General features: G+C 34.6%; 2 protein-coding genes across 4 annotated transcripts; one reads left to right on the forward strand and one right to left on the reverse strand.

Moving 5' to 3' along the window:
• Positions 1-785: 785 nt before the first annotated feature.
• On the forward strand, positions 786-2237 carry 6H01 (36.4 kDa proline-rich protein). Its single transcript, XM_008445727.3, has 2 exons — positions 786-1647; positions 2014-2237. The coding sequence occupies exon 1, from the start codon at positions 963-965 to the stop codon at positions 1608-1610; it is 648 nt and encodes a 215-aa protein (XP_008443949.1). The 5' UTR covers positions 786-962; the 3' UTR covers positions 1611-1647; positions 2014-2237.
• Positions 2238-8541: 6304 nt separating this feature from the next.
• LOC103487419 (uncharacterized) lies at positions 8542-24991 on the reverse strand. Of its 3 annotated transcripts, none has more exons than XM_051081610.1 (7): positions 24493-24641; positions 23833-23998; positions 22663-22749; positions 13769-13942; positions 13587-13673; positions 13450-13521; positions 8542-10783 (listed from the first exon to the last, which is right to left on the reverse strand). In XM_051081610.1, the coding sequence occupies exons 4-7, from the start codon at positions 13805-13807 to the stop codon at positions 8837-8839; spliced, it is 2145 nt and encodes a 714-aa protein (XP_050937567.1). In that variant the 5' UTR covers positions 13808-13942; positions 22663-22749; positions 23833-23998; positions 24493-24641; the 3' UTR covers positions 8542-8836. The 3 variants fall into 3 exon arrangements, with proteins under 3 accessions (XP_050937567.1, XP_050937568.1, XP_008443951.1); XM_051081611.1 differs by having other exon boundaries at positions 23833-23992; positions 24493-24634; XM_008445729.3 differs by lacking the exon at positions 23833-23998 and having other exon boundaries at positions 24493-24991.
• Between the last annotated feature and the right edge of the window lie 366 nt (positions 24992-25357).

Genomic DNA, 25357 nt, shown 5'->3' on the forward strand with positions numbered 1-25357 from the left:
AGATATAGATATAGATATAAAGTGTGTGGTTTCTTAAAATTAAACATTTAAACACAAGTTTCATCTCTATCTGTGTAGGTTTACTTATTTCGTGTTATGGTGTTTTAGGATTAGTTTGGAAAACAAAAAGGAAAGAAAATAGAAAACCTGATCAGAAATTCAAATGTTTGCCTACAAATCTGAAAACTATGGTAAAACAATATGCTTAACAAAAATGCTCAACTTTTGGAAACTTACACAGTAACTAAATAGTTATAAAACATCATTCAAAAAATTAGTTTTATTATCACAATTAGCTAAAAGAAAATCCAAATGATCCCTTTAAGGAAACTAATTGAAAAACACCTCAAATAAAAATAGAAATTATTTTAAACGGTAAAATTGTTAAAAAAAAAATCTACAAATATAACAAAATTCCAAAATCTATTATCGATAGATATGGGATAGACATATTAGTTTCGGTCAATGTCACTGATATCGTGTCTATTACTACTAAATTTTGAGATTTTGTTATATTATAAAAAAAAAAATTGTTTATTATAGTATAATTGAGAACCGAAGAAAACGAACCAATTTAAAATTTAAAAGAAAAAAAGAAAGTAAAATTTTCTCCACCTCAAAGTTAAAATGAACCTGTTACTTGGTATGAAATTTGGTGACAACACTTCTCTCCATATCTCTCACACAACTAGTTTATCACAACATTCAAAATCTTCATACCAAAATATACAATACATCATGAAGAATTTGAATAAATAAACAAAAAATAGTGAAGAAATTAGAAATGCCAACTCGGAAGATGTCCTTTAGATCATGGTTGGCGTTAGCCCCATGTTCACGTGATTTGGTTTTTTTCTTTTTAACTTTCTTTTGTTTTCATCTTTTCCTCACTATTCCTATATAATTCCTTCACTTTCCTCACTCCCATTCCCACACTCTCATTTTCTCCATAACCATTCAAAATGGAGCCTTCAAAAATTTATTCCCTCTTCCTCATTTGCATGCTTTTCATTTCCTCAGCCTCTCCCATCCTCGGCTGCGGTTCATGCAGCGGCAAACCCCCTAGAAAAACCAAGCCCGGTTCCGGTTCGAAGTCCCCCAAAGGCCCCATCACCCTTCCCCCCATCCCCATCAAGGTCCCTCCCGTCGTCCCCATTCCTCCCGTCGTTCCAATCCCTCCCGTCCCCATTCCTCCCGTCGTTCCTATCCCAGCTGTTCCCATTCCTTCCGTCCCCATTCCTCCCGTGGTTCCTCTCCCAGGTGTTCCCATTCCACCAGTACTGCCAGTCCCTCCGGTTATTGGAAACCCGTCGCCAGGGGCCAAGAAACCGTGCCCACCCTCGGGGAAAGAGACTTGCCCGATTGACACGTTGAAGTTGGGAGGGTGTGTGGATCTATTGGGAGGGTTGGTGCACATTGGAATAGGGGACCCTGCAGCGAATGCATGTTGCCCTATTATATCAGGGTTGGCTGAATTGGAAGCGGCCGTTTGTCTTTGTACAACACTTAAGATTAAGGCTCTTAACCTTAAAATCTATGTTCCTATTGCTCTTCAGCTCCTTATCACTTGCGGGAAAACCCCTCCTCCTGGCTACACTTGCTCCCTTTAGACAACAACAAATAAGAAAAAACAACAACAACAAAAAGGTTAATTATCTCATCTTTCTCTTAATTCAGCTTATTCTTAATTTCTCTTATTATTATCATCATTTATAATATTTGATATATATAGTGGGAGATTGAACTTCTCATTAACTTTGAACTTGTAATGGTACTATTTTATACTTAATTTTGCTACTAATCTACTAATTAATGGTAATGGTACTCGACAGTGTTACACATTCCTTATAGTTAAGATTTTAAGACATAATTTATAAATGAAAAATACTTAGGAACCATCAAGGATTACATCTCACCAAAGTATGCAATCATAGGGAGTTATGTTGACGGATTTGGAATAATTTTGGAAATAATTATTGACTTAAAAGGCCTTTTCTTTTTAATCTTTTTCAGGGTTGATTGATGTGGTATGGAAATGGAGTCGACATGAGAGGATGTCGAGTCAAATCTTTGTCTCTCTTTTTATTTTTCGATTTATTTTATTTTTATTGTATGGAATTATGGCTGATGTTGTAAACCATTTATTTTTAAAATTGTGATAGTTATTGTTGTTTTATGTTGTGTTGTGGATTATTAGGCAAGAAAAGCAAAATCTCAGTTGCCTTTGTGTTTCCTTATTTATATGTCTCTCTCCTTCACCTTACTCATTTTTATCTTTACCAATAATTAAGATCTTATAATATTTCAATTTATTTTTTTCCCTAACTTTTAATTTTCTCCCCTTACTACAATAAGATAAGGTGTAACGTATGAGTATGGGGGTTTTCCTTTCTTTTTAAATGTAATTCTAAACTATCTTTTATTGTTAATATCATCTATTTGATACCATTCAAAATTAAAATAAATCAAAGAGTGAAATTTTGAATAATATCACCATACTATACTATACTATACTATACAAATATTAAATATAACTCTAAAAGATATACATATGGAAAGAATTATATAGCAGCTGAACATAATAAATGGAACATCTTATTCTATTTTAATTAATTAGAGATTTTCTCTTTATGATCCTAAGAATATGATGACCTAACAAAATCTTGCACATTAATTAAAGTATAGCTTAAATTAAATATATAATGTCTTGATTTAAAGAAGCACACACGTTGTCGGATAAAATGGTGCTTTTCAGCAGTTTCTAAATTTAATAGGATCCTTTTTTTTCCATCCTAGATCACTTTCATTATTGGAAAGTATTGTCTTTTCTTTTATAACATTCACGTACATAAATTAATGTGACAATTATTCATGTCAAATACGGGTTGTATCACTTGAAAATATATACAAAATATAACATATTTAGATTCATTTTATTGTATTTAAAAATATCTAAAACTAACCCTAAATTATGTATAGGTTGAGATATTACATGCGTCACTCCATTACCACTAATTCGTTTTTCAATTTTTAATTGTTTTCTTAATAAAAAGATTATACATCGACGGTAAATAATATCGTAGCACCTCCTAGTTTTTACATATTTTTTTTTAAGAAAGTTATTTCTTTAATAGTTTAAAGGCTAATTAAAACCATTTGTGATCCTTAAACTTTTGTAGAGGCAGTAATTTAGTCCATTAAACTTCAACTAGATTTTATTCTTTATATTCTTTTAATTAAACTCATTACAACAATTTAATATCTCTAAACTTTAATAATTAATAATTTTGTTTTTATATTTTACAGTAACTAATCATACTTTATATAATTTGTGAAGCTGAGAGTCTAATTTATAATATTTATATAAGTTTAGAAGTTGAATTTTTAAAATTGAGAATTCGAGATTGTAAATTACAATCACTACTGTTGTTCAATCGTGATTTTTGCGAGAAGTGTATTTAAAGTTTCTGCTCACAATGGAAAAGGGAGAGATTAATTGGGAAGAAGAGAGGTATTGAGTTTAGTTTTTCCTGTGGGCCATAAAACAATAATACAACATGTGGAATCCAGTAATTCATAGCTACACACTGATGCTATTCCAAAAGTACTGATTGAGACCTCAGAATATTGAAGGCCCCATTGTCCTTCAAATCCATTTGTCTTTATGCCTTTTAACACCTTTCACCTCTCTTCCCTCAAAATCCTAAACGGTTCTACTTAATAACCATTTCGTTCGTTTTTATTTCTTTTATCTAATTTCTTTACATTTTTTAGAATATCAGTAGAAAGTAGAGATATACCAAACAAACAAACAAAAATTAGAATTAAAAGTGAAGTTTATAAGTTACGTTTTGAAACTTGCCTATAATATTTCATCCTTTATCTTTATTTTGGTGTACAAAATTAGAACTCCTGCCTTCCTAAAGAGGCTATGAATTTAGGAACATAGGAAACGTTAGGTTATATACTGTTTGGACCCTCTCAATTTCTTCATGATTTGACTAATCTTTAGATCTTTTATTTTTTTCATTTTACTAGGCAGAACAAATTTCTTTTCCTTTCTAAATTTGACCAAAGCAACATCTTTTAACTCTCAATGCGAGTATAGGTAAGAATGAAGGCAAAGTAGTACTAATTATTGAGCTAAAGTTAATCATTAGGAACAACTTATTCTTTGCAGTGTGTTAAAAATAACAAGTAATTAAGAAGTAAAAGAAGAAGAGGAGGAACAAGAATAATTCAAGTCTAAATTAAAGATCCAACAAACAACAATAATAATCTTCATCCTCACATTAATTAAATCCAAATGGTTATGTGTGGCACAAAATTAAACAAAGTTTCACGTATATTATATTAAATTTTGACAAAATATTAAAATCGATACAGTCTAAGCACTATAATAAAAAACCTATTAGATTTTTTATTTTGAATCGTCTTACTTACAAACACATTTAAACTTGAGTATTTTGTTTTTACTTAAATTTCATTCGTATTCTTTAACTTGAGAACGTGGGATTAAAGGGCATTGATGATATAAAAGCCTCGAAAGAGAAAACTCTTTTAATTGAGAATATGAAGAGAATTATCTTATCTAATTGTAACAATTTTTCACATAATAGATTTCTTTATATGTTGAGTTGTATATTTTTCTCAGTTGATTTAGGGTTTTCTATGTAATTTTTTTCATTTTTTAAATTACTATTATTATTATTTTGTCTATTCTTGCAAAATTAGTTTGATGGTTTTCCTAACATATTAGATAAGAGATATTCATATAATATAAACGAAGACAATTATCTTTATGGATATATGAAATCTTTTTCGCAAAATAAAAATGTAAAAGTCAGTAATATCAAGATTTTATTTTAAAATCAACTATTGGTCGGGAGATGAATGGTTCATCTATCTTATAAGGAATGTAAGTCTCATTAGTTTTTCATGAGATTTTCAAATACTGATATAGAGACATATATATGTGAATAATAATATGGTGTGGATCCATCTCTAGACCATAATAATATTTATATATATTTTTTAATTGAAAATCAAAAAATTAAATTATTATGCATAATTAATAATCTCCACAATGGAGAGGAAAAAATCAGAGAAGAAGAAGATGGAAAGAATTAGTGATAAGGGAAGGAGTAAGAGAAACCAATGAGAAAGAGAGCACATGGGAAGGAATTTGTCAGTTAGTTTAATACAAATAATGAATGGGTTTTTTTTTTTTTTTTTTGTCCATTACCTTTCTCAACATTTTCATTACAGATATATGCTTTTAATAATTTTGGGAACCCCTTCTCTCTCACCCCCAACACACAGCAAGCTAGGGGGCCTCTTCTCCTATTTATATTACTCAAAACATTATCTTAACTCAATCCTAATTGACATAAACTCGTCAAAAAAATCGATAGGTTTGATATGACATTCTTTCAACAAGTAAAACTTCTTAAAATAAACTTAAAATGTTTAAAAGAGGAAAGAAATCAATCAACGTAGTAAATATTGTAAATATAATAATCTATGTTCATATCAAAATAACGAGATCTACCTAACTTAGCTCAAACTGTAATTTGAATAGGAAATGAAACTAATTGATGAGTTTGTTATATTTTGATTCCCCAAACTTTTATGTATTTAGTATTTGAGCTTTCTATTTTAACAAATAAATAACTAATTTGGTCCTTACTTCTATTTTTTCATTTTTAAAAAATTAATGATGTAGCTTCAAGTTCAAGTACGTGTGATATTGATAAATATGAAGTTTTATCTTATGATTAATTAACAATAAGAATAATAATTATTTTGGTGGTCACCAAAAACTTCGTTTTTTTTTTCTAAATGACTTACTTTTTTAATTAAACACTTAAAAATGTATTCTAAACACATTCTTAAAGTAGAAAAAGGATATAGAAATGTTATTTAGTAAGGACAAAAATTTTTCTAAAATTGATATTTTGAAATTACCCTAACTAAAATAGAAGAAACTTGAAAATTTTATGGACTAAAACAAATATTTTAAAAGTTGGAAGTGTATAGGAATACTCTTCAACAATGGGCACATGACTCTAGGCTTGATGATGATTATAATATGCTTAGAAATTAAAAGTCGAAAGACGAAAACATGACTAAGCCTAAAATGAAACTAAATATCGTGTTGGTCCCCCTCTATTATTAACAGCTTTATACACTCTCATAGCAAATAGTTAAATCAACGTAACGTGTTAGACAATTATGACTTCAATTGATATCTATTTTGTTTTTAGTTTTTTACTTTTAAATTTAGGTTTAGAATTACTATTTCTATTTTTTTTTTTTTTTTTTGAAAATATCTATTTCAAAAAGATATTATTTTTTTAAAATAGCTCAGAATTCAAATATAATAGAAAGGACGAAAAATATGAAAGGCCAACATAATTATTTTATACAACTAACCCACCAAAAACCAAAGGATTACTAAACATATATATATATATATATATATATATATATATATATATATATATATATATATATATATATATATATGTTATATTATATTATATTATGGTTATTAAAGAAGGCAAAATCCTTTATTAATTTCAGTAAAGGTTGCTAATTATAAGTTGCAGAAGATAAAGGTCTAAACAAGGCGACTCCTTTTCTCCTATTATGTCTCGAAGGTCTTCCTACACTTTTGAAAATGGAGAAATCTATATCTAACCTTAATTAATGGGAGTCGCTTTTGAGACAGGACAATTGTAATGTAATAGGTTTATAATGTAATATAATCCAAAAACACATGTTTTGTTTAAAGCATTTTAGATCCGATTTTTAATACCAATCTACAGTTTTCAACTCAACCACGTGTTTCACGATTCCATTTTTGTTATGCCCTCGATTCTTCACAAATTACATTTAATACCCCTCTTCTCGGATTTTTAGTAATCCCAATTTGTATGGTGGAGAAATGGAAACATATAGAAAGATGCACCTGATCATTGCTCTTACATAATAGCCTTGCAAAGCAAGCAACTTAAAAGTGGTGAGCTGTTATACAATTTTATAGTTTCCTCCTTAGCACATGAAATGGGTATAGTGATTGCTATGAACTCGAAAAATAAAGAATATATAAAATATAAAATAGAAGAGAATTGACACATAAATGTACATAGTTGGCAACTAATAGTGTACTGGTTACGTTCACGGAGTAGAGGAGAACAATTTTATAAGAGATAATGTTACATAATACAAAATTATGACACCTTTAGGGTTGGAGAGTATACAGTGTGCTTCTCTAAACCCGAGTTCAACAGAGAAAGACGCACTTGATTATTTGAACAAGACAATTCTATAGTGATTATATGTTGAATGTTGAGCCATTATAGTACCATAGCTTTCTTAAATATTTTAGTCTCGTGTACAGAGATTTGAAATTCTCCCAAGTTTTTCAGAGTTTTAAATAGCAAATTAATTTGATATGATAATTAGAAACAATATGAAGAAGCAGATATTGAAAGAGAAGAGAGAGATAATGCAAGTGTTGGCAAGAAGATGGATTTTTAACCAAAGGACTAAATTGTTAGCATTTTTAAAATTTATAGACTAAATCATTGAAAACTCTTATACCAAAATGCTACTTTTTGTGAAAATTCAAGGACTAATAGTGATTTTTATCCCTTGCCATAACTCATATTTTCTTTGCAAATGACAAACTTCTCTCTCTAGTTCAAGTTTCTTGAACAAAATGGTAAAACAATCAATTATCAAAGTCTCCCTTCATGGTGAGCTATAATATCAAGAGTGGTCTAGACATCATCTTTTAGCAGAATTCTTGGTGTAGTGATAATGGAGTCCCTAGGTCAGTATCTTAATATGCATTCCTAAACATGCTGAGACAACATAGTGTTCAAAAGGGTAAAGGAAAATTTTCAATTTGGAGCACCTTAAGAGCTGCAAAGACAAGTTCTTCTCTGCTGCTGTATACGAGGTCCCTAAACCAGTCTCTCAACTCTCAAGTCATCCCGAGCTATTAATAATATTTACACTAAACTATGGCAGTGTGGTTTAAAAAGCAAATTCCGAAGTTAGTGAAGATGTAATGCGACACTGAAAGTTGCCCTGCCCTTGAAAAGCTTGGCAAAAGCTAATTTGGTTAATATCTAAATATTTATAAACATCTTTTTTCCACTTTCAATCCAAACACACCATCACCATGAAATTTTCTAGTAAAGTGCATGAGCTTGAATGTCCTCCAAAAATCATCTAAGGTTGTCTAACATTTAATCTAGCCAACGTGCTTTTAATGCACTCTTAATAATAGATCGGCCACTAAAAAACTCAAAGACGAATTTTTAGCATGAACAAAGAGATCTACAGATTAGAATAGCAATCCCCCAAATCTACTCAAGACACAAAAAAGAAGATACAGCAACACTAGCTCAATAAATATCAGAGAACGAAACAATTTCTTCACTATTTTTAATCCTCTTTAGCTTTTTTTTTTTTTTTTTTCTTTTGGGGGGGGGGGGGGGGGGAGTGGGGGGTGGGCACAAAGGCAAGTGAAGAGAAAAATACTCTCTTTTTTTTCAATTTCTTTCTCAAGAAAAGCTCTATTAACGTTCATGGTAACAATAGGATAGCATCTCCACTAACCAAAAAAACAGATACACAACTACAAATGAACCCTAGGGATCAAAATTAAAAAGAAAAAAAAATTGAACATCAATTTTATTTTCTGACGTGAGCTATATTATATGTTCCTCCTAAAGATTACTATCTAGCCGACTAGCCCATTGACTAGTACTAACATGAGGGCAGGACATTAATACAAAGCCACCGGTTATACTTATAACAATCATGAAGATCTTTTCATTGTCAATCCACTGGGGAGGAACCTTACACAACTACACTGTTTTAATTTCGCAACAGCTTCCTGTGACTTACCAAGAGCTAGATCAACATAAACTGCAGTCAAAGTGGCTTCTGGACTGTTTGGCATAATCGATAATGCTTCCGATACAAACTGTTTCGCCTCTTCATAATTTCCTTGCAAAGCCGAAACAGTGGCAAAATTTGAGAGGAGGACTGCCCGTGCTTCCTCTGGTCTTAAGAAGTTGATGTGATGAGGGTCTTCCTGAGATGAATTATTAGCAGTTGTCAATCCGCCGTTTGCCCCTTCAAGATCACCAGTCCCATCCATTCGCCATAGCTCACAGTCCTCCTGACTGAATGGCAATTTGAAATCGACTCCTCCAGATAAATAGTATAATAAATGGTCGGCAGCTTCTTTTGGTCTATTTAGCAAGCAAAGGGCCTCTGCAGCATAAACGTGGCCTAAGAATGTATAAACTTTAGAACTTTCTTGAAGCTCCACAAGAGACCTTGCAATTGTCAGGGCTCTCAAGGGGTTTCCAAGTTTCAACTCCACATAAGCCAGGTTAGCAAGAAGTGCTTGCTTAATCAACAGGTTCTCTCTCCTAGAAATTTCATCATAATAGGAGAGGGAGTTTTGCACAAGTTCCTGAATTGTAGCACCTTTTTGTTCTTTTGCATCACCGTTTGCAGTTATCTGACTTGAGCCTAAAGTTGAGGAGGCCTTCGAATCAATACAATGTAAGTTCTTATAATTTCTCCTTGGCGCTGCTACTTCATTCGAATCTCTATCCTCCAAAGAAGAATTAGGGGACAAGACAGAATGCAAAAAGCTTGTCTCAGAATGGTTTAACAAGTACAGGGCATTAGAAAGACATTGCCGAGCAAGAGAAATTGAAAGCTTAGGTTGTCCTTCACTGCTGAAATGCCCGTCTTCTCTTCCAGAGGAATTTGCACGTCCATTTTTTGAAACTCCATCTTCCAATACAAGCTGCCTCCATTTCCCCATTCCAACGACATGAACCTTGATATCTGATCTATCAGAATCTGCAAGGTTGTCCTTTAGAAGCCCCTTCTCTGAAGCCATTAAGCAGCATTCAGCAAGCCGGAGCCACAACAAAGGGCGGCTATAGAAAATCAAACTGGCTTTTTGAAAGCATCGAGCAGCAAGAAGTGGTTTTCCACAAGCCAAGTACTGAACACCACAATTATAGATGATAAGAAGAGAGTTGTCTTGTGAAACAGTCGTGGGTTTTCTATCCTTCCAGAGAGCTGTACTATTAGATACTGCTTTGGAAAAGAATACTGTTGATGAATGATACTTCCCAAGTTGGTTATATATGCAGCCAAGGTTGTTGTTTAACATGCTTGAAATCCCCAAGTCTGTTCGGTTACTTGATGCCAGTAGTAGCTTCATGGCCTTACGGTGGTTGCCACGGGCATATTCAAGTTCAGCCTTCAAGAGAAGAGCCATGGACGAATCTATCCCACGAGCAATGTTCATGGCATGCTTTGCTTCACGCTTCGCTTGCTTTAAATTTCTAGTGAGAAGAAGAAATCGAACCTTATAAAGTTGCAATTTAAGCTTCAGATCAACTGTAGATAAAGACCGGTCAACTGGGATCCTTAAAAGAACATTTGAAGATGGAAAACCAGTCTGTGTTGCAGGATTCTGTCCACCAATATCCAATGTTGATAACATGGACTCATACTCAAATGTCTCTTCGGACAAAGTTCTTGATAGAGGGTTTTCCGAGGCATTAACACTTGCAGCTAAATCTGAATTGGAAGAGTCAAAGGCAGAAGCATTGTTAGGAACAGATGAAGATTTTGCAACCACGTTCGTGGATTGTGGTACTCCTGTACTTCCATTTTCACTTTGACTTGTACTGGTGACCCCAAAAGCTTTTTCCAGATAAAGTAGAACATCCTGACAAAAAATATATGAGAAAACCATTTTCAATATATCATCACGGATTTGTCGCAGAACTCAGTTCCACTAAGACTGTAGAAACAATATGAGATGTACAACAAGAACAGATGGTACAAATTCCTAAAAAAGAGGAGACAGCACATGAAATAATATACACAGAAATGACGGTGACACAACTGTCCTGACAGAGGGATAAAACTAACTAATCTTGTAACCATATTACTTGAAAGATCTCATCCATGAATTTAACATCTGAATCTTATACTCATAACTTCCGCACGTGCTTGGTAAATTAAGATTTAATACAAGAAATGGTAAATCTTAGACCAACAAAAAAACATGTAGTTCTTCTACATTATTGGACAAGTTAACAAGTCCAAGCAATGTGCTAAAACGTTGACACCACAAGACTACCCGAAATTTAAAAGTCTGCAACTGAAATAAAATCAGTTAGTATGTTGACGTTTTTGGGGGGGGTGAGAAACATTCAATTATAATATCATTGATGATATGAAATTACAAAAGGGCAAAAATTGCTGTGAGATTACACATTCCTATTCCAATACGAAATAAGAGATAAGGTTACAATCACAAAAAAAATGGTGAATTTACAACATGTAAATGATGTATACAAGAGATGATAAAAGAGAAGGCCGTCTCTCTATCATCAAAGATAGGATGATTCATTTTGCTCTAAATAAGTCAAAAGGAAGTTTTGATGATGGCCTACAAAATCACTTCATTCTTGAAAGGGTGACTAATGAGAAACGAATTATAAAGAGTGTTGGGATCATTTTGGAAGACAATCTGATAGTTGAAGTATGATAAAACTTTCTCCCAGAGCAATCGTGCAAAGTCACAATAGACTAATATGATGGACTCAGAGGAATGATGGCAAAGAACAAACCAATTTTGGGTAGAAACTATCCAAGGGGCCTTTATGATAAGGACATCTACTGCATTAATGCTGCCATAATTGACCTCCCAAAAGAAAATTCGTACTTTTTTGGGGGAATTGGCTTCCTCCAAATGTTCTATAGAGGGAAAATTTCTGCTCATTGCCACATAAGGCAAGATGGTGTGCAAGAGATTTGGATGTAAATTGGCAAGATTTATCTAGATTCCAATAAAAGAGTCATCCCCCATAGGGATTTGCAGGCAAAATCAATTTAGACATTCCAAGCCACTCATGATCTCAGTTTCATTAAGTTTGCATCTCAATCCAAGGTCCCTAGCTTCGTAGTCAATGTTCCAACACTACACAATGGAAGCCTCCTTTTGCCCTCTTAGGGTGGACAATCTAGGACAAGCCAACTTTAGGGAGAGGCTTCAACCCAATTGTCATTCCAAAAGGAAGTGTTAGCACCATCAGCCATCACATGAACAATATTATCAAGAATGAGACTACACTAATTTGCAATGTATGTCCAAGGGCCTTTTGATTGCTTAAAAGATCAGCCGAGGTTGTAAGGGGAAGCCATATTGGCATTGATAAAATGCCTTTATAGGTCATCTTCCTCAAAATTATATCGTCAAATCCATTTTGCCAAAAGACTTCTGCTCTTTTTTAAGTCTTGTCAGTCTAAGACCACCTTCAGATGTAGGGAGTTGTACTTTCTGCCAATTAATTGAGTGAAGACATTTTTTGTCCCGATGCCCATTCCAAAGGAACTTCCTGTATAGCTTCTCGATCTGGCGAACAGTCTTAGATGATTTAAACAGAGTATGTAGGGAGATTACTTAGGGTGGCTTGAGTCAAGGTGAGTCAATCCCCTGGGAAATACGATTACCCTTCCAACCATTAAGACATCCCTCAATCTTCTTGACGATGGGCTTCCAGAAAGTACAAGAGTAGGGCTTGCTATTAAGGAGTCAGAAGCCCACCTTACAACCAATCGAAGTAGTCAAAGATGCAATCAAATAACTGCCCATAAATTCTGATTTTGAGTGGTTTATGCAAAGGCCCGATGACTGTTCAAATGATTGAATGATCTCAAACAAGTTGGTCAACTTTTCCTGATCAGGAGAGAAGAAAAGGATGGCATCATCCACAAATCGTAAATTATAAATTCTAAGCCCAAAATATCAAACGAAGCCTTTGATCTGATCAGTGTCCAGCCCCTTCGTAAGCATTATACTAAGGCAATCAACCACCAAGGTGAAGAGGAAGGGGGAAAGGAGGTTCCCCTATCTGAGGCCACAGGTGGCTTTGATCTTGCCTCTAGGCTTTTCCAATAATGATAATAGAAAAATTTTCCAATGATAAACAACCCATGATCCATCTTCTCCAAGTGTTGCCAAAGCCCTTGACTATCGTAATATTGTCTACAAATTCCCAATCAACCCTATTATGTTAGTTTGTAGCCTTTAAATAAGTGTTCCTAGGTTGCATGTTCCCTTTGACTTTGGGTTTTCTGTTTTATGGTTTTTATTTTCTGTTTTAACATTGCTCGGTTTCTTATGGTTCTTATCTTGGTTGAATGCTAAGTTACCGTTAGTTAAGGAACAAAAGGCTGGTTTGTAGCCTTTAAATAGGGGTCTATAGGTTTTAACTTGTAGAAGGGATTATTTGCAGATTATTACAAACAATTCTCCATGATTTCTCTCAAGGAAGTTAGTTTATACTAGCAAATGAAATACAGGTCTCTGACAAGACTACTTACTGCAGACAATGATGCATCACGGCAGGCTAGTCCAACATCCAGCAGCAAGAAGCAAATATGAAGCGCTGTTGTCTGCATATCAATTGAATAATCAAAAGAGAATTCCCATCACTAATATAAGCAATTAACTCCAGTACCTCATCTATGGGTTCAATATTTTGATATAAAGGTTCAAGAACTGCCAACGCCTTTGTATATTCATGAAGATTGAACCATAGGATAGCCTGTAAACAGATATTTTTTAAATTATCACAATCAGATCAATAATAAAATATTTTTCAAATAACTGGTTTCTTCCCAAGAGATGCATTGAACTTACGATGTTTAGGATAGCAATGGAGGCGTCAAACTCTTCCATGTAAACAAGATTGGCATTATTTGCAGGAGCCTGGTGAGCAGACACATTATTTCCTTTAACCAAAGTACTCTTATTTTCAGTATTAAGAGCATCTGTTTGTTCTCCAGACGAAACTGCAAGGTTTTCACTTCTCTTCTGAAGAAGCACATCCAAAAAGAATTGATAGAAAGATGAGTATGTGCACATCATTATGCAAATGTTCGAAAATACCAAAAAAGTGAATATGGGGGAGTGCGGGGAGCATTACGGCATTCTCTACGTTCAAAATTTCAGTCAAAGAACTATTGAATGATGTGATTATAGTATCAAAAAATATTACATATGTCGATTGACTTTTTTTCTCTCTTTTTAATCTTGCCGAGGCTTCATAGGATAGCAAATTCTCAAAACCAAAACTTTTGAGGGGAATTATTGTAAATGGAAAAACTGTTGAAAATATTTACAAAATACAGCAAAATTTCAATTTCCATCAATAATACAAGCTGATACTTTGCATATTTTGTAAGTATTTTGGTTCGTTTTGCTATGTTTGAAACCACTTTGAAGGCTTTTTCACTTAAGCAAGAGGTAACCCTCAATCCACAAATATGATTAAGAAGATTTTACAAAACCCGAAAAATCAAATTTAATTAGAATGACCGGGTATGGCTAGAAAATAGTTATACAAAAGTGTGAGAAAAGAATCGATCTTCAATTTCAACTCAAACAAAAATTCTCAAAGGACATCCTTGACATCACTACTATTATTATTAACGAAATCGACTTACACTATAAAGTTTAGTTCCAAATTTTTTGAGTCCTGGTAGTAAAGGTAGTAATAGATCAATTGGTTGCAACTCAAGTCTATAATTTTTAGGAACGAGCCTAAGAAATATTATTTTTCTATTCGTTAAACGAGATGGAGACTTCTCGTCCTGATATGTTTTCACATAAGCTTAAACCTCATTTAATAAGAAGTGTAAACCTCAATAGCTCTTAATGCATTGCTCAAAACCTATCGATTGATTTACTTCATTCTACCAAACCCCAAACTGCATTATTTTTATAAAACAAATATTTAATTGAGAACAAAATGAGAGGATTTGAGGGCATACAAAAAAAAAAAAAAAAAAAAAAAAAAAAAAAAAAAACAAGCCCTCAAAAGGATACCTAAAAGGAAAAGGATCCAATTGGGAAAAATATCTATGAATAGTTGAGAAAGATCTTTTAAATGAAAGCCTACGTATAAACATGAAATCTAAAAAGAAACTAGACATCACTTGAGTCACTCCCCAAACCTCTAAACACTATTATTCCTCGCTTTCCAAAGATCCTACAAGATAGCACACACCCAGCAAGCCATAAAAACCAGCTATTTTATGAAAAGGGGGATGGAAGAGCAATTTTTAATCATATCACTAGGACCCTTACGACAAGCTAGCAAGAAGTTGAACGTCTAGATGAACGAATTCCAAACGGGCCACAGAAACTCTCCACAGAAACTATCCAAGTCTTCCTCCAAAAGTTTTTATTTTGGATGTAATTAAATATTGTGTCCTTAGAATGCTATAACCAGAACCTTTTATCTTCCTTTTCTTAGAGATGAATGGAGATAAAAACCATTCAGAGCTTTAGATTTCTTCTCACACCATTCCATTTCCACCTTTATTAAGATCATTTTTGTTTCCCTCCAAAATTTCCTTGGGACTTCCTTATTTTGTGACATTACAAAAGGTCTGAAAAATTACTTCCAGCTGAGATTAATAGCCATTTATTTCTGATTCTATTACCATTTCCAGTTTTAATAGATGCACAGTGATAATTTTTTTGTGCCATATAGTTTTATTAGATATTTTAGGAGTGAGATATTTGATCCTTGTTAGTGGCAAACCTAAGGGTGAGTGAATGAGACTATTTCTTATGCTCCTCGAACTTCCTCGTAGTGCAGTGTCCAAGTCAATGGAGCCCAGAGGATTGTTAACCTTAGGATTTGTAATGAATCATTTCTGGCTCAGTGGCTATACCGTTTTCCCTCGAGAACCTCAACCTTTGGCACGAGTTTATTGTAGGTAAACCTAGTCCCTTGGAGTGGATTTAAAGTGGAGACTTGAAAGACACTGCTAGACACTTTGTGGAAAGCTATTTCTACGTCTCTGTGTTTTTTGTTTTTTATTATAAAGACAACCACTTTCGTTGAGAAAAAATGAGAAAAAATTGAAAGAAAGGTCTTTGAAACCCACCAAAACATCTCAACTAAAAGAAAGGGTTCCAACTATGTAAAATGTTACCAAGGGAATAATTACAAAAGATCTTCGAACCCGAGGTCCAAAGGGGCACATGATATCTAGTTAAGGACCAAACCTATGTAGGGTCAAGGATGGAAATGGAAGTACCCAATTATCCACACATACAAACGCAACGGTAAGATTGGCATTGCACAAAAGACAACCCTGAAAGGAATGTTTTTTTCTTATAGAACAAACAGCTCTCATTGAGAAAAATGAAAGGAAACGACCGAGGTACCTACTTATCATGTGGGTATTTAAGGAATGTCTTGGGGATTGCCAAAAGGTAGATTTTACTGTGGTGAAAAGTTGCTGAGAGCTTGTGAACTGGCACCAATTCTGATAGTCGTCGAAGACCTCACGACTCCAAATTGTGTTCAGAAGACCCCACCTCCATTGATATCTTATAGAGAAAGAAAATCCACCAATAATAGAGAACAAATGTTGAAGGACAGAGATATGATCATCAGTGCATTGAAGGAAAATTTGGCAATAGCACAGAACAGGATGAAAAATCAAGTTGATTTGCACTGAAGAGAGTTAAAATTCAAAGTGGGAGATGAAGTGTATTTGAAATAGAGGCCATATTGGCAACGTTCCTTAACTTGGAAACAAAGTAAGAAGCTATCTCCAAAGTTCTATGGGCCTTACCGAGTGTTAGAAGAAATTGGTGAAGTAGCTTATCGATTGGAACTTCCTCCTGAAGCAGCCATTCATAATGTATTTTATCTCTCAACTAAAACTAAAATTAGGCCAAGCTCAACATGTGCAACACATAGCGCTGGCATTGACTAAGGAATTTGAACTCTAAGTGTGGCCAGAGACCATCTTGGGAATGAAGTGGAATGGCGAATTGGGAGCTAATGAATGGCTAGTGAAATGAAAGGGCATGCCAAACAATGAAGCTACATGGGGTCGGTTTATCAAATGAATCAACAATTTCTTACCTTTCACCTTGAGGACAAGGTGAATTTCGAGTCGCGTTAACGTTAGGCCCCCAATTATCCATACATACAAACAAAATGAAAAGACTGGCATTGCACAAAAGACAGCTTTGGGAAGGAATGTTGGAGAAGGAGAAAACGACCGATGGAGCCACTTATTATGCGGGTATTTAAGGAATGTTTTGGGGATTGCCAAAAGGTAGATTTTATTATGGTGAAAATCTGCTGAGAACTTTTAAGGGAGAAGAAGCCAGTCTTCTCAAAAGAGCTAGAATCCAATATCATTTCCTTTCTTTCTTGATCGTTGTTCTTGGCATTTACATTGTTCTTTGGTTGCTTGGTATCTTGTGAGAATTTTATTTTACTATTCAATAAAATATATCAGAGTGTTGCTTCTATTGCTGCCATTGTTGGGATTTTTCTTGGTTTCAAGTGGAAGAATCTTAACAGAGGAACTCCTCGATCAACTCACGAACACTTCTTTGGCCCGCCAAACAAACATCAAACTGCTACAAAAAGAAGCACCACACCACCCGCGCAAATTGATAGAAAAGCCATCTAGGTCTTCCTCCATCTTCCGACAAAGATTACAACAAAAAGGCCCAACAATAGAGGTCCTTCGCCTAACAAGCCTACCAACAGTGTTCACACGACCAAATAAGACTTGCCAAATAAAGAACCTACATTTCTTCGGGACCTTGATTCTCCAAACCACATCAAAAATCGAATCCCTAATGGGGGATGGATCCAACAACATTTTGAACATAAAATTACAAGAGAAGTCTTGATAGGATTAGGCTTCCAAACATGGAAATCCCTCATCCCCTCTGATGCTACAACCCTCAAGTAAAGAAAGAAGAGAGACAACTCTCTCGTTTCCCTATTGGAAAAATTACGACGAAACCCAAACGAAAAGGACACAACTCCTGAATTGAACCAAAGTTACAAAATCAACCGGTTTTTAAAAGAGGATAAGCAATCAAGACTTAAACAAAGAACAAAGGGAATTCTCCCTCACCCACTGATCCTCCCAAAAAATAAGAATCTTCACCATCCCCCACAATAGACAATACTACAAATGAAAGGAGAGAGCCAAAAGCTCAAAAAAAATATATTTCCAAGGATCTCAATATGCGCCTTTAACCCCTTTCTCCACCCAATCAAAAGGATGAGGGTCATGTTCCCTCACAATGATTCGACGCCATAAGGCTACAAGCTTGAGGGCGAAATGCCAAACCTACGTGGCCAACAAGAGAGTTGAAACAAATTCTTAGATCGCCAATCTCTAAACCCCCTTGGTTAATAAGCCTCTTAACTATCCAAATGAGAGCCTGCCCCTTCATCCACCTATCCCAAAGGAAGTCTCTCATACACTTGACAAGACTCTTGCACACTACACTTGAGACCCGAAACAGGGACAAGTAGTAAACACAAATGCCGCTAAAACAGATCTAATAAGGGTTACTCTACCTACTTTAGAGAAAAACCCTTTCATCAACACAACCAAACTCTTCCAAATCTTCTCGAAAATAGGATTCCAAAACAAAGCGGCTCTCAAATTACCACCCAGAGGAAGCCCAATGTAGGAAAGGAACCAACCTTACAACCAAACACCTTCACCTACCTCCTAAGTTGATCATGATCACCGTTAATACCCAATATTTAACATTTGTTCCTATTGATTTTGAGGCCAAACATGTCTTCATAAAAGCCCACAATATGATTAAGAATTAAAAGGGACTCCTCAGTCCAAAGGAAAATAACATAGTACCGTCCCTCTTCTTTTAATAACATAGTATCAAACTAAAACCCTTTCGTCTACATCATGTGTTGAGTAAAATTAGTTGGCGGATGAGACGAATGCCTAATTTGGGAGATTGGAGAAAAAATGATTGATGAATAGGCCTCTTTCCTCTCTGTTCGATTGCAAAAACCACCTTTCCTCCCAGAGATTTCATCAAGTGGCTTACACCTTATCCTCCTACAATGATTACTCGTCTTCTCTCTACCTTGGTATCTACCGGTCGTTATCCAAATGAAAAGGACAAGTATTTTGACGCTTTTTTCTTTACTCTTCTTGTTGAATCCCTCCCCCGCTACCAGGACAGCCTTTAATGTGCTTTGGAGGATTAAGTTCTTTACCTAGTAAGTTTTACTCAGTCGTTTGAACACTATGTATCGGCTTTTGAGGAAGAAGTCTACACTTATAGGGCCATTTTGTTGTATGTTTTCTGAAGTCAAAGGAAGACCTTGATCACCTTCTCAAGGGTTGTCAATTTGCATGATCCATGTGGAACTATCAGTTCCACAATTTGGTCTCGAGTTAGCTTGCCAATGAGGTCCAGAAGACGACCGATGAGTTCCTTCTCCATCCACCTTTCAAAGAGAAATGTCAATTTTAATGGTTTGTTAAGGCGTGTTGATATTTGGGGGAGAGGAAAGACAGTGTTTAGAGTGTGGAGAGAGAACATGGTAATGATTGGTCTTCGGCGAGGTTTCATGTTTCTCTTTGAACATCAGTTTCAAAGACTTCTTGTAATGATCCTCTAAGTAGTATCTTACTTGGTCAGAAACTCTTTCTTTAGAGGGTTGTTACCTTCGTATTCTTTCATTTTCTTTCTCTGTGAAATCAATTGTTTCTATCCCCTAAAAAAATTAAAAAAACATTTAAAATCATTTTCAACTAATTGCATAAAATAAACTAAATATGTATTATATTCCACCACAATTCAATAAGCTTAGGGAGCCTTTTTCCTTTTCTATTTACAAGAATGAAACAAGAAAACAAAAAAAAACACATGGTAGGTTACCTTTGTTTTGAAGAGATGGAAAGCCTCTAAAATCTCTGATCCCATCACACATATTAAATAAATATTGAATGAATCGTGCTTTATTAGAGAGGCATATCAAGGTTTTGATACGTCAAGCAACAAAATGAAATGATGCTTTATAGAAAAGGTGCAAAGGTCCACGACACATAACTAACCAAGGGTATAATAGATATATATCTATGAGGGGCAAAATGGGAACATAAAGATCTTCCCACTTTTCCCCTTTTAGATATGGTATAGATTAAAAGAAAAATATGTTTGTGTTTGGAGTCCTAACTCGAGTAAAGATTTTCGCATAAATCCTTGTTCATTTTGTTGCTTGCTCCCTCCCCATTAGGAAATATGTTTTCAATGTGGTCTGAAGGATTAAGGCTCATAAGAAAGTGAGGTTCTTCATTTGGCAAGTTTTGCTTGGTCAGGTGAACAATGTCGATGGGCTTGTTAGGAAGACTTCACTTGTTGGGTCTTTTTGTTGTTTACTTTGTCAGAAGGCGGAGCAAAACCTTGATCGTCTCCTTTTGGGACTATCAATATGTGTGGGTTGTGTGGTGCTCTTTTCTACAAGAGTTTGGTATGAGCTATGCCAGCATAGGAGCGTTTGCACAATAACTGAGGAGTTCCTCCTCCATCCGCCTTTCAGAGAGAAAGGTTGTTTTTTGTGGCTGCTAGAGTGTGTGCTACAATTGGCAATATTTAGGGGCAAAGACATGATAGGGTGTTTTTGAGGTAAGGAAAGGGACCATAGTGAGGTTTGGTCCCTGATTAGATTTCATATGTCCCTTTCGGCTTTGATTTTGAAGACCTTTTGTAACTATTCTATTGGTAATATTTTACTTAGCTAGAACCCCTTCTTTTAGTAGGGTTTTTAGTGGGCTTTTTTATTTGTATGCCATTGTATTCTTCCCTTCTTTCTCAATGAAATTAGCTCTTTTGATTAAAACAAAAAAAAAATGAAAAAGAAAGAGATACACTCATTTCATACTCTTCTTTGAGCAGAGAACGCTCTAAAAGTATTTCTTTTGAAAAAGTAGGAAAGGAAAACAAATGAGTACATAAAACTACAATCCATTATCCACCAAAAGGAGCCCTACTACAAAAAGGAGGCTCCAATATAAACTGATAGACTGATACAACCTAATGGGTAGTTACAGAAATTGTTGGCAACCAAAACCCAAATAGAAGCAATAAACAAGTGGAGTAGTTACAGCAATGAACTGACGTCTATTACTGATTCATGTAATGAACCTCGGAGTATCGGCGGAGATTCCAATAGTATTCGACGAAGAAGTGAAAGATTCCTAATGGGAAGAGCTTCAAGGGAGAAGAGAAATTTCAATGTATTCATTGAGGAAAATAACTTCATGGAAAATCTTCTTTCAAATGGCTGATTCGCTAGGTCAAGCGAAGGGGAAGTAATCTCTAAATCTCTTGTTGACAGATTTCTGGTTTCTAACAAGCGGGAGGAAGCTGTTGAGAAGAGGAAGACATTCAGCACATCCTCTTTGACTGCAGTTATGCTCAAAATTGTTGGTTTGCATTATTTAAGTTTTTTGGCATCAGCTGGGTTTTTGGAAAAACAGCAGAAAGCAATGTTCTTCAGATTTTGGCAGGGCCAAAGTTAAAAAAAAAAAAAATCAACAAACCCTGTGGAGTAATGGGGTCAAGGTTGTGCTGGCTGATTTGTGGTTAGAAAGAAACCAAAGAGTCTTCTATGATAAGGGAACTCCTTGGTTACTAGATTTGAAGCAGCTCGATTGAACACATCCATTTGCTCCTTTCTCTCCAAGGCTTTTGCTGATTATTCGAGTCAAAATATTAGTTTAAAATGGAGTGCTCTCATCTCCATGAATTAAATTGTTGACAGCAACAGTGGAAAAGATGACCATCTTCCTCTACTACACTTCATAGTCTTGTTTGTTATTTTCGAATATTCTTGGCTAAGATTGTAATTGTTTGAGTCTCTACTGTGTAATTTCTAAGTTTCTTTTTAAAGATGATGGTGGTGCTAAGGGGGTGTCACCCTAATTGAGATGCCCGAATGCACATCCTGATCCATAGCTTTATGCTTGCTATTGCAATTGTACTTAGAGCATTAGTCTCACATCAATATCTTAATGAAGAGGCTTGTTTATTGTAGAAAAATAGAAGCAATAAACAAAGAACACAAATGATGGCCAACAAGAGACTAGCATGCCACAAAATCCAGCCCTTATCACAAAACCTCCAAAACCTTTGTCCTCAGTTTACTTTATTAATCTCAGATATTAAACACTGAATGCATGCATCCCAACTAGTTTACCACACAAAAGTGTCATGTTAGCATACAATCGTTATATTGTTACCCACTTTCTCCTCACATCAAGTCTCCTAGTTATCTAAAAAATAATCAAATAAATCCAAGAAAACTGCATGTTGCCCTTCAAATCTATTATTAAACAAAAATCATAAAGTTTCACTCAAAGCTGAGTTTTTCATTTATTAATTATTGATTGTGTAAGTTCAAATCTTTGAACTTTAGTTGCATGAAAAAACATGAAAAGATTATGTTAATGCTAAGACTTGCATCCAAAAATATGAATGATGTATAATAAGACTTATGCCAAAGCTACCTATCTATGATTTAAAACAACTTTTTCATAAAAATTTAAAAGATGACTTTAAAATTAAAACTACAACGTTAAATTAAGCTAGGCAAAGGATTGAGGCAAAAAACAAACAGATCTTCCAAAAGGAAAAAAAATAATAAAATATTACCAAAAACATAAATTTATTGTGGCAGTTAACAGGCGTGAATTACTCAAGGGCTAATGGCATACCTTGACATTGTTTAATACTTCAAGCAACTTCTTTGGATTGGAACAACCATCCCTCAAGTATTCGGCAATGGCGATATTATGAAGCACCTGCAAAAGGCACCTATAAATGAACTGCTGGCCAATATATTCTTTCTTTAATGAAGAGTCAAATGAAGCATCAAAATTAAAGCACATAAGCCAAACCCATTGTAACTAACTAGTTTAGTAACAACAAAACAATGACACCAAGATACCACTAAGCTTCTTATAAAAGATGCAGTCCTAAAGATTGGATCAAAGTCAAAATCAACCTGGAAAATAACAATTCATCGAGAATCCAACATAAATTTATATCAAAAGACACCCCATCCGAATATGTCAAGTTAAAAACTAAAAAAGAAATAGATGTAACAGTGACAATTGACTAAATATCGAAAACCAAAGATATATTTCCCTAAAATTAATGTGATAATATAGCTCAAAAATAAGTAAGGTAGAATCTTTTCCAAAAAAAAAAAAAAGGTAAGGTAGAATCTCCTTAATCCCCTTCCAAACCTTCCTCACAGCCCAACAAAAACAATAATAAAAGAGTCGCCATAACACTTATCGTAATTCATTCTGGAATCTGAAGCCACTCTTTAAATATGCAACCATTGATTACTTATAAGTAAGAAAGGGCCGAGGTAGTAGAGTGAGCTATTACTAAAATTAATAAAAGAAAAGGAATTTGGTCTTATCCTAGAGAAGTAAAATGGAATCACCACATAAACTGCTATGGAGTCAAAGATAGCAGTATAGTTGGAGAATGCACATAACACTTCCACTTAATATTATCTGTCTCATGAAGCTGATTTAACTTCACGACAGTATTTTTTTTTTTATATCAATCATAAGTTACCAATTGACATGAAATTTAAAGCAGAGATTAGGAGTTAGTCCCGTACATGAGGAATATAATTAACGCCAACCAGATTCAAAGCCATTCAACACTCTTTTTGCCAACAATGTGAATCTGAACACAGTCATACTGAATGGAGACTGGACAGACTAACAATAACAACAAATTTCTCGTTTCGTTAGCACCTGGCAGGGTCATTATTACATTATTTTTTCACAACTCTAGATTTTTCATACTTCAAAAGTGAAGAACTAGGGATTGAAAGTATTGAATCTAGCAGTGGGAACAAGTACAGTAAGATAAAGACGTGGTATATGATGATGGAGCCTTTAGTGGAGTTGATCGCCCATGCTTGTTAGTTAAGCGGCTGAAACCCCAAATATTTTCCAGGCCATCAGCTGCTAGGGGAATTCTATTGGTGTCGCCTTCACATCAAAGGTTTAGGTAATAATTCTGTGACTAGAAGGGTTAACATTCAAATTAACCAGTAATAAACAAAAATGAAATAATGCATGAACAGAAATACCACCACCCCAGCCTAAATTCCTATAGATAATCATAAAAGATAAAATTTATCCCAAGGAAATTGATGACATTCAATGAAAATCACCACCCATCTGAATTTCCTCCCAGAATAACCTAGGCGTAGTCAAACTATTCGATGAAATTACACTTAGTTCTAACATGCCATCCTCAAATAATTCATATCTCAACATTCGCTAAAGTGGAAAAAAGGGACAAAAGAACGCGCCCCAAATTATTTCTGAGCTCAACATTTCGCATCACTGAATTCCAAAAACTACCCCGCATCTGCGCATATACTAACGTAGGATTAACGAAATTGTAGAATAGATTAAATCATTCCTACATCAAGCTATAAAACTCAAGAAAAAGGGAAAAAGAAAAGGTAAAGAAAGAAACAAAATTAGATTAGGGTGGAAGAAAAATCAAACCTTAGGATCGTCTTCTTTCTTCTGCAACAGCTGGTTCAAGACCTCTACACACCCAGCATACTTCCCCGATTGGAAAAGCGAGGCAGCCTCCTTAGCAAGAGCGGCGGTGATGGATAAAGCACCGTCATCCTCAACGGCCGACGAGGACGCATCCCGATTCGGGGCGGAGGACGAAGATGAATCCCGAGCGTCCATGAACGGATCCAAATAAAAGAAACAAAATCAAGGGCCAGGTTGCAAAACGAAGGAAATGAGTCGACGGATAAGGGGAGAAAAACGAAGCCCTAAAATTTCGAAGTTCAAAATTCTCAGTGAGATTAGAAAGTAAAGCGAGGGATTTTGAACTACGAAATCGAAGAGAAGAAGAAGAAGAAGAAGAAGAAGAAGAAGCTCGATAGCAATGGAAGTTGAAGATTTTTGAAACCCTAAAGTGTGGATTAATTGCAAAGGAGGACACCTGGTTTCTTGTGTTTTGGTGAAATGCGTCTTTTTTGTTTTTGTTTTTTTTTTTTTTTTAATTATTTCGAAGAGAATGAAGTAAACTTAAATAAAAACTATACTCAGATGGTCAACCAAATTGGGAAAGCAAGTTGACGCAAATTTAGTGGAAGATGCCACTCTTAAATTTCTCTACTTCTTTTTCTCTTTTTCTCTTTTTCTCTTAATTAATGTTTTTCTTTTTTAATTTTAATCCATTCACTGTATTTAAATGTCTAATTATTACTAGATTTTGTAAATTAATAAATGCCCAAGTAAAATTAATTTTCATGTAAGTTAGTAAGTTCGTTGGAGATTTTGTCATCTTAATGTAAAAAATTGGGTTCAATCAACAAATTGGTAGATTTAATTAAGTAGGATTCGTTAC

Source organism: Cucumis melo, chromosome 2 (assembly GCF_025177605.1).
Source record: "Cucumis melo cultivar AY chromosome 2, USDA_Cmelo_AY_1.0, whole genome shotgun sequence".
Taxonomy (NCBI): domain Eukaryota; kingdom Viridiplantae; phylum Streptophyta; class Magnoliopsida; order Cucurbitales; family Cucurbitaceae; genus Cucumis; species Cucumis melo.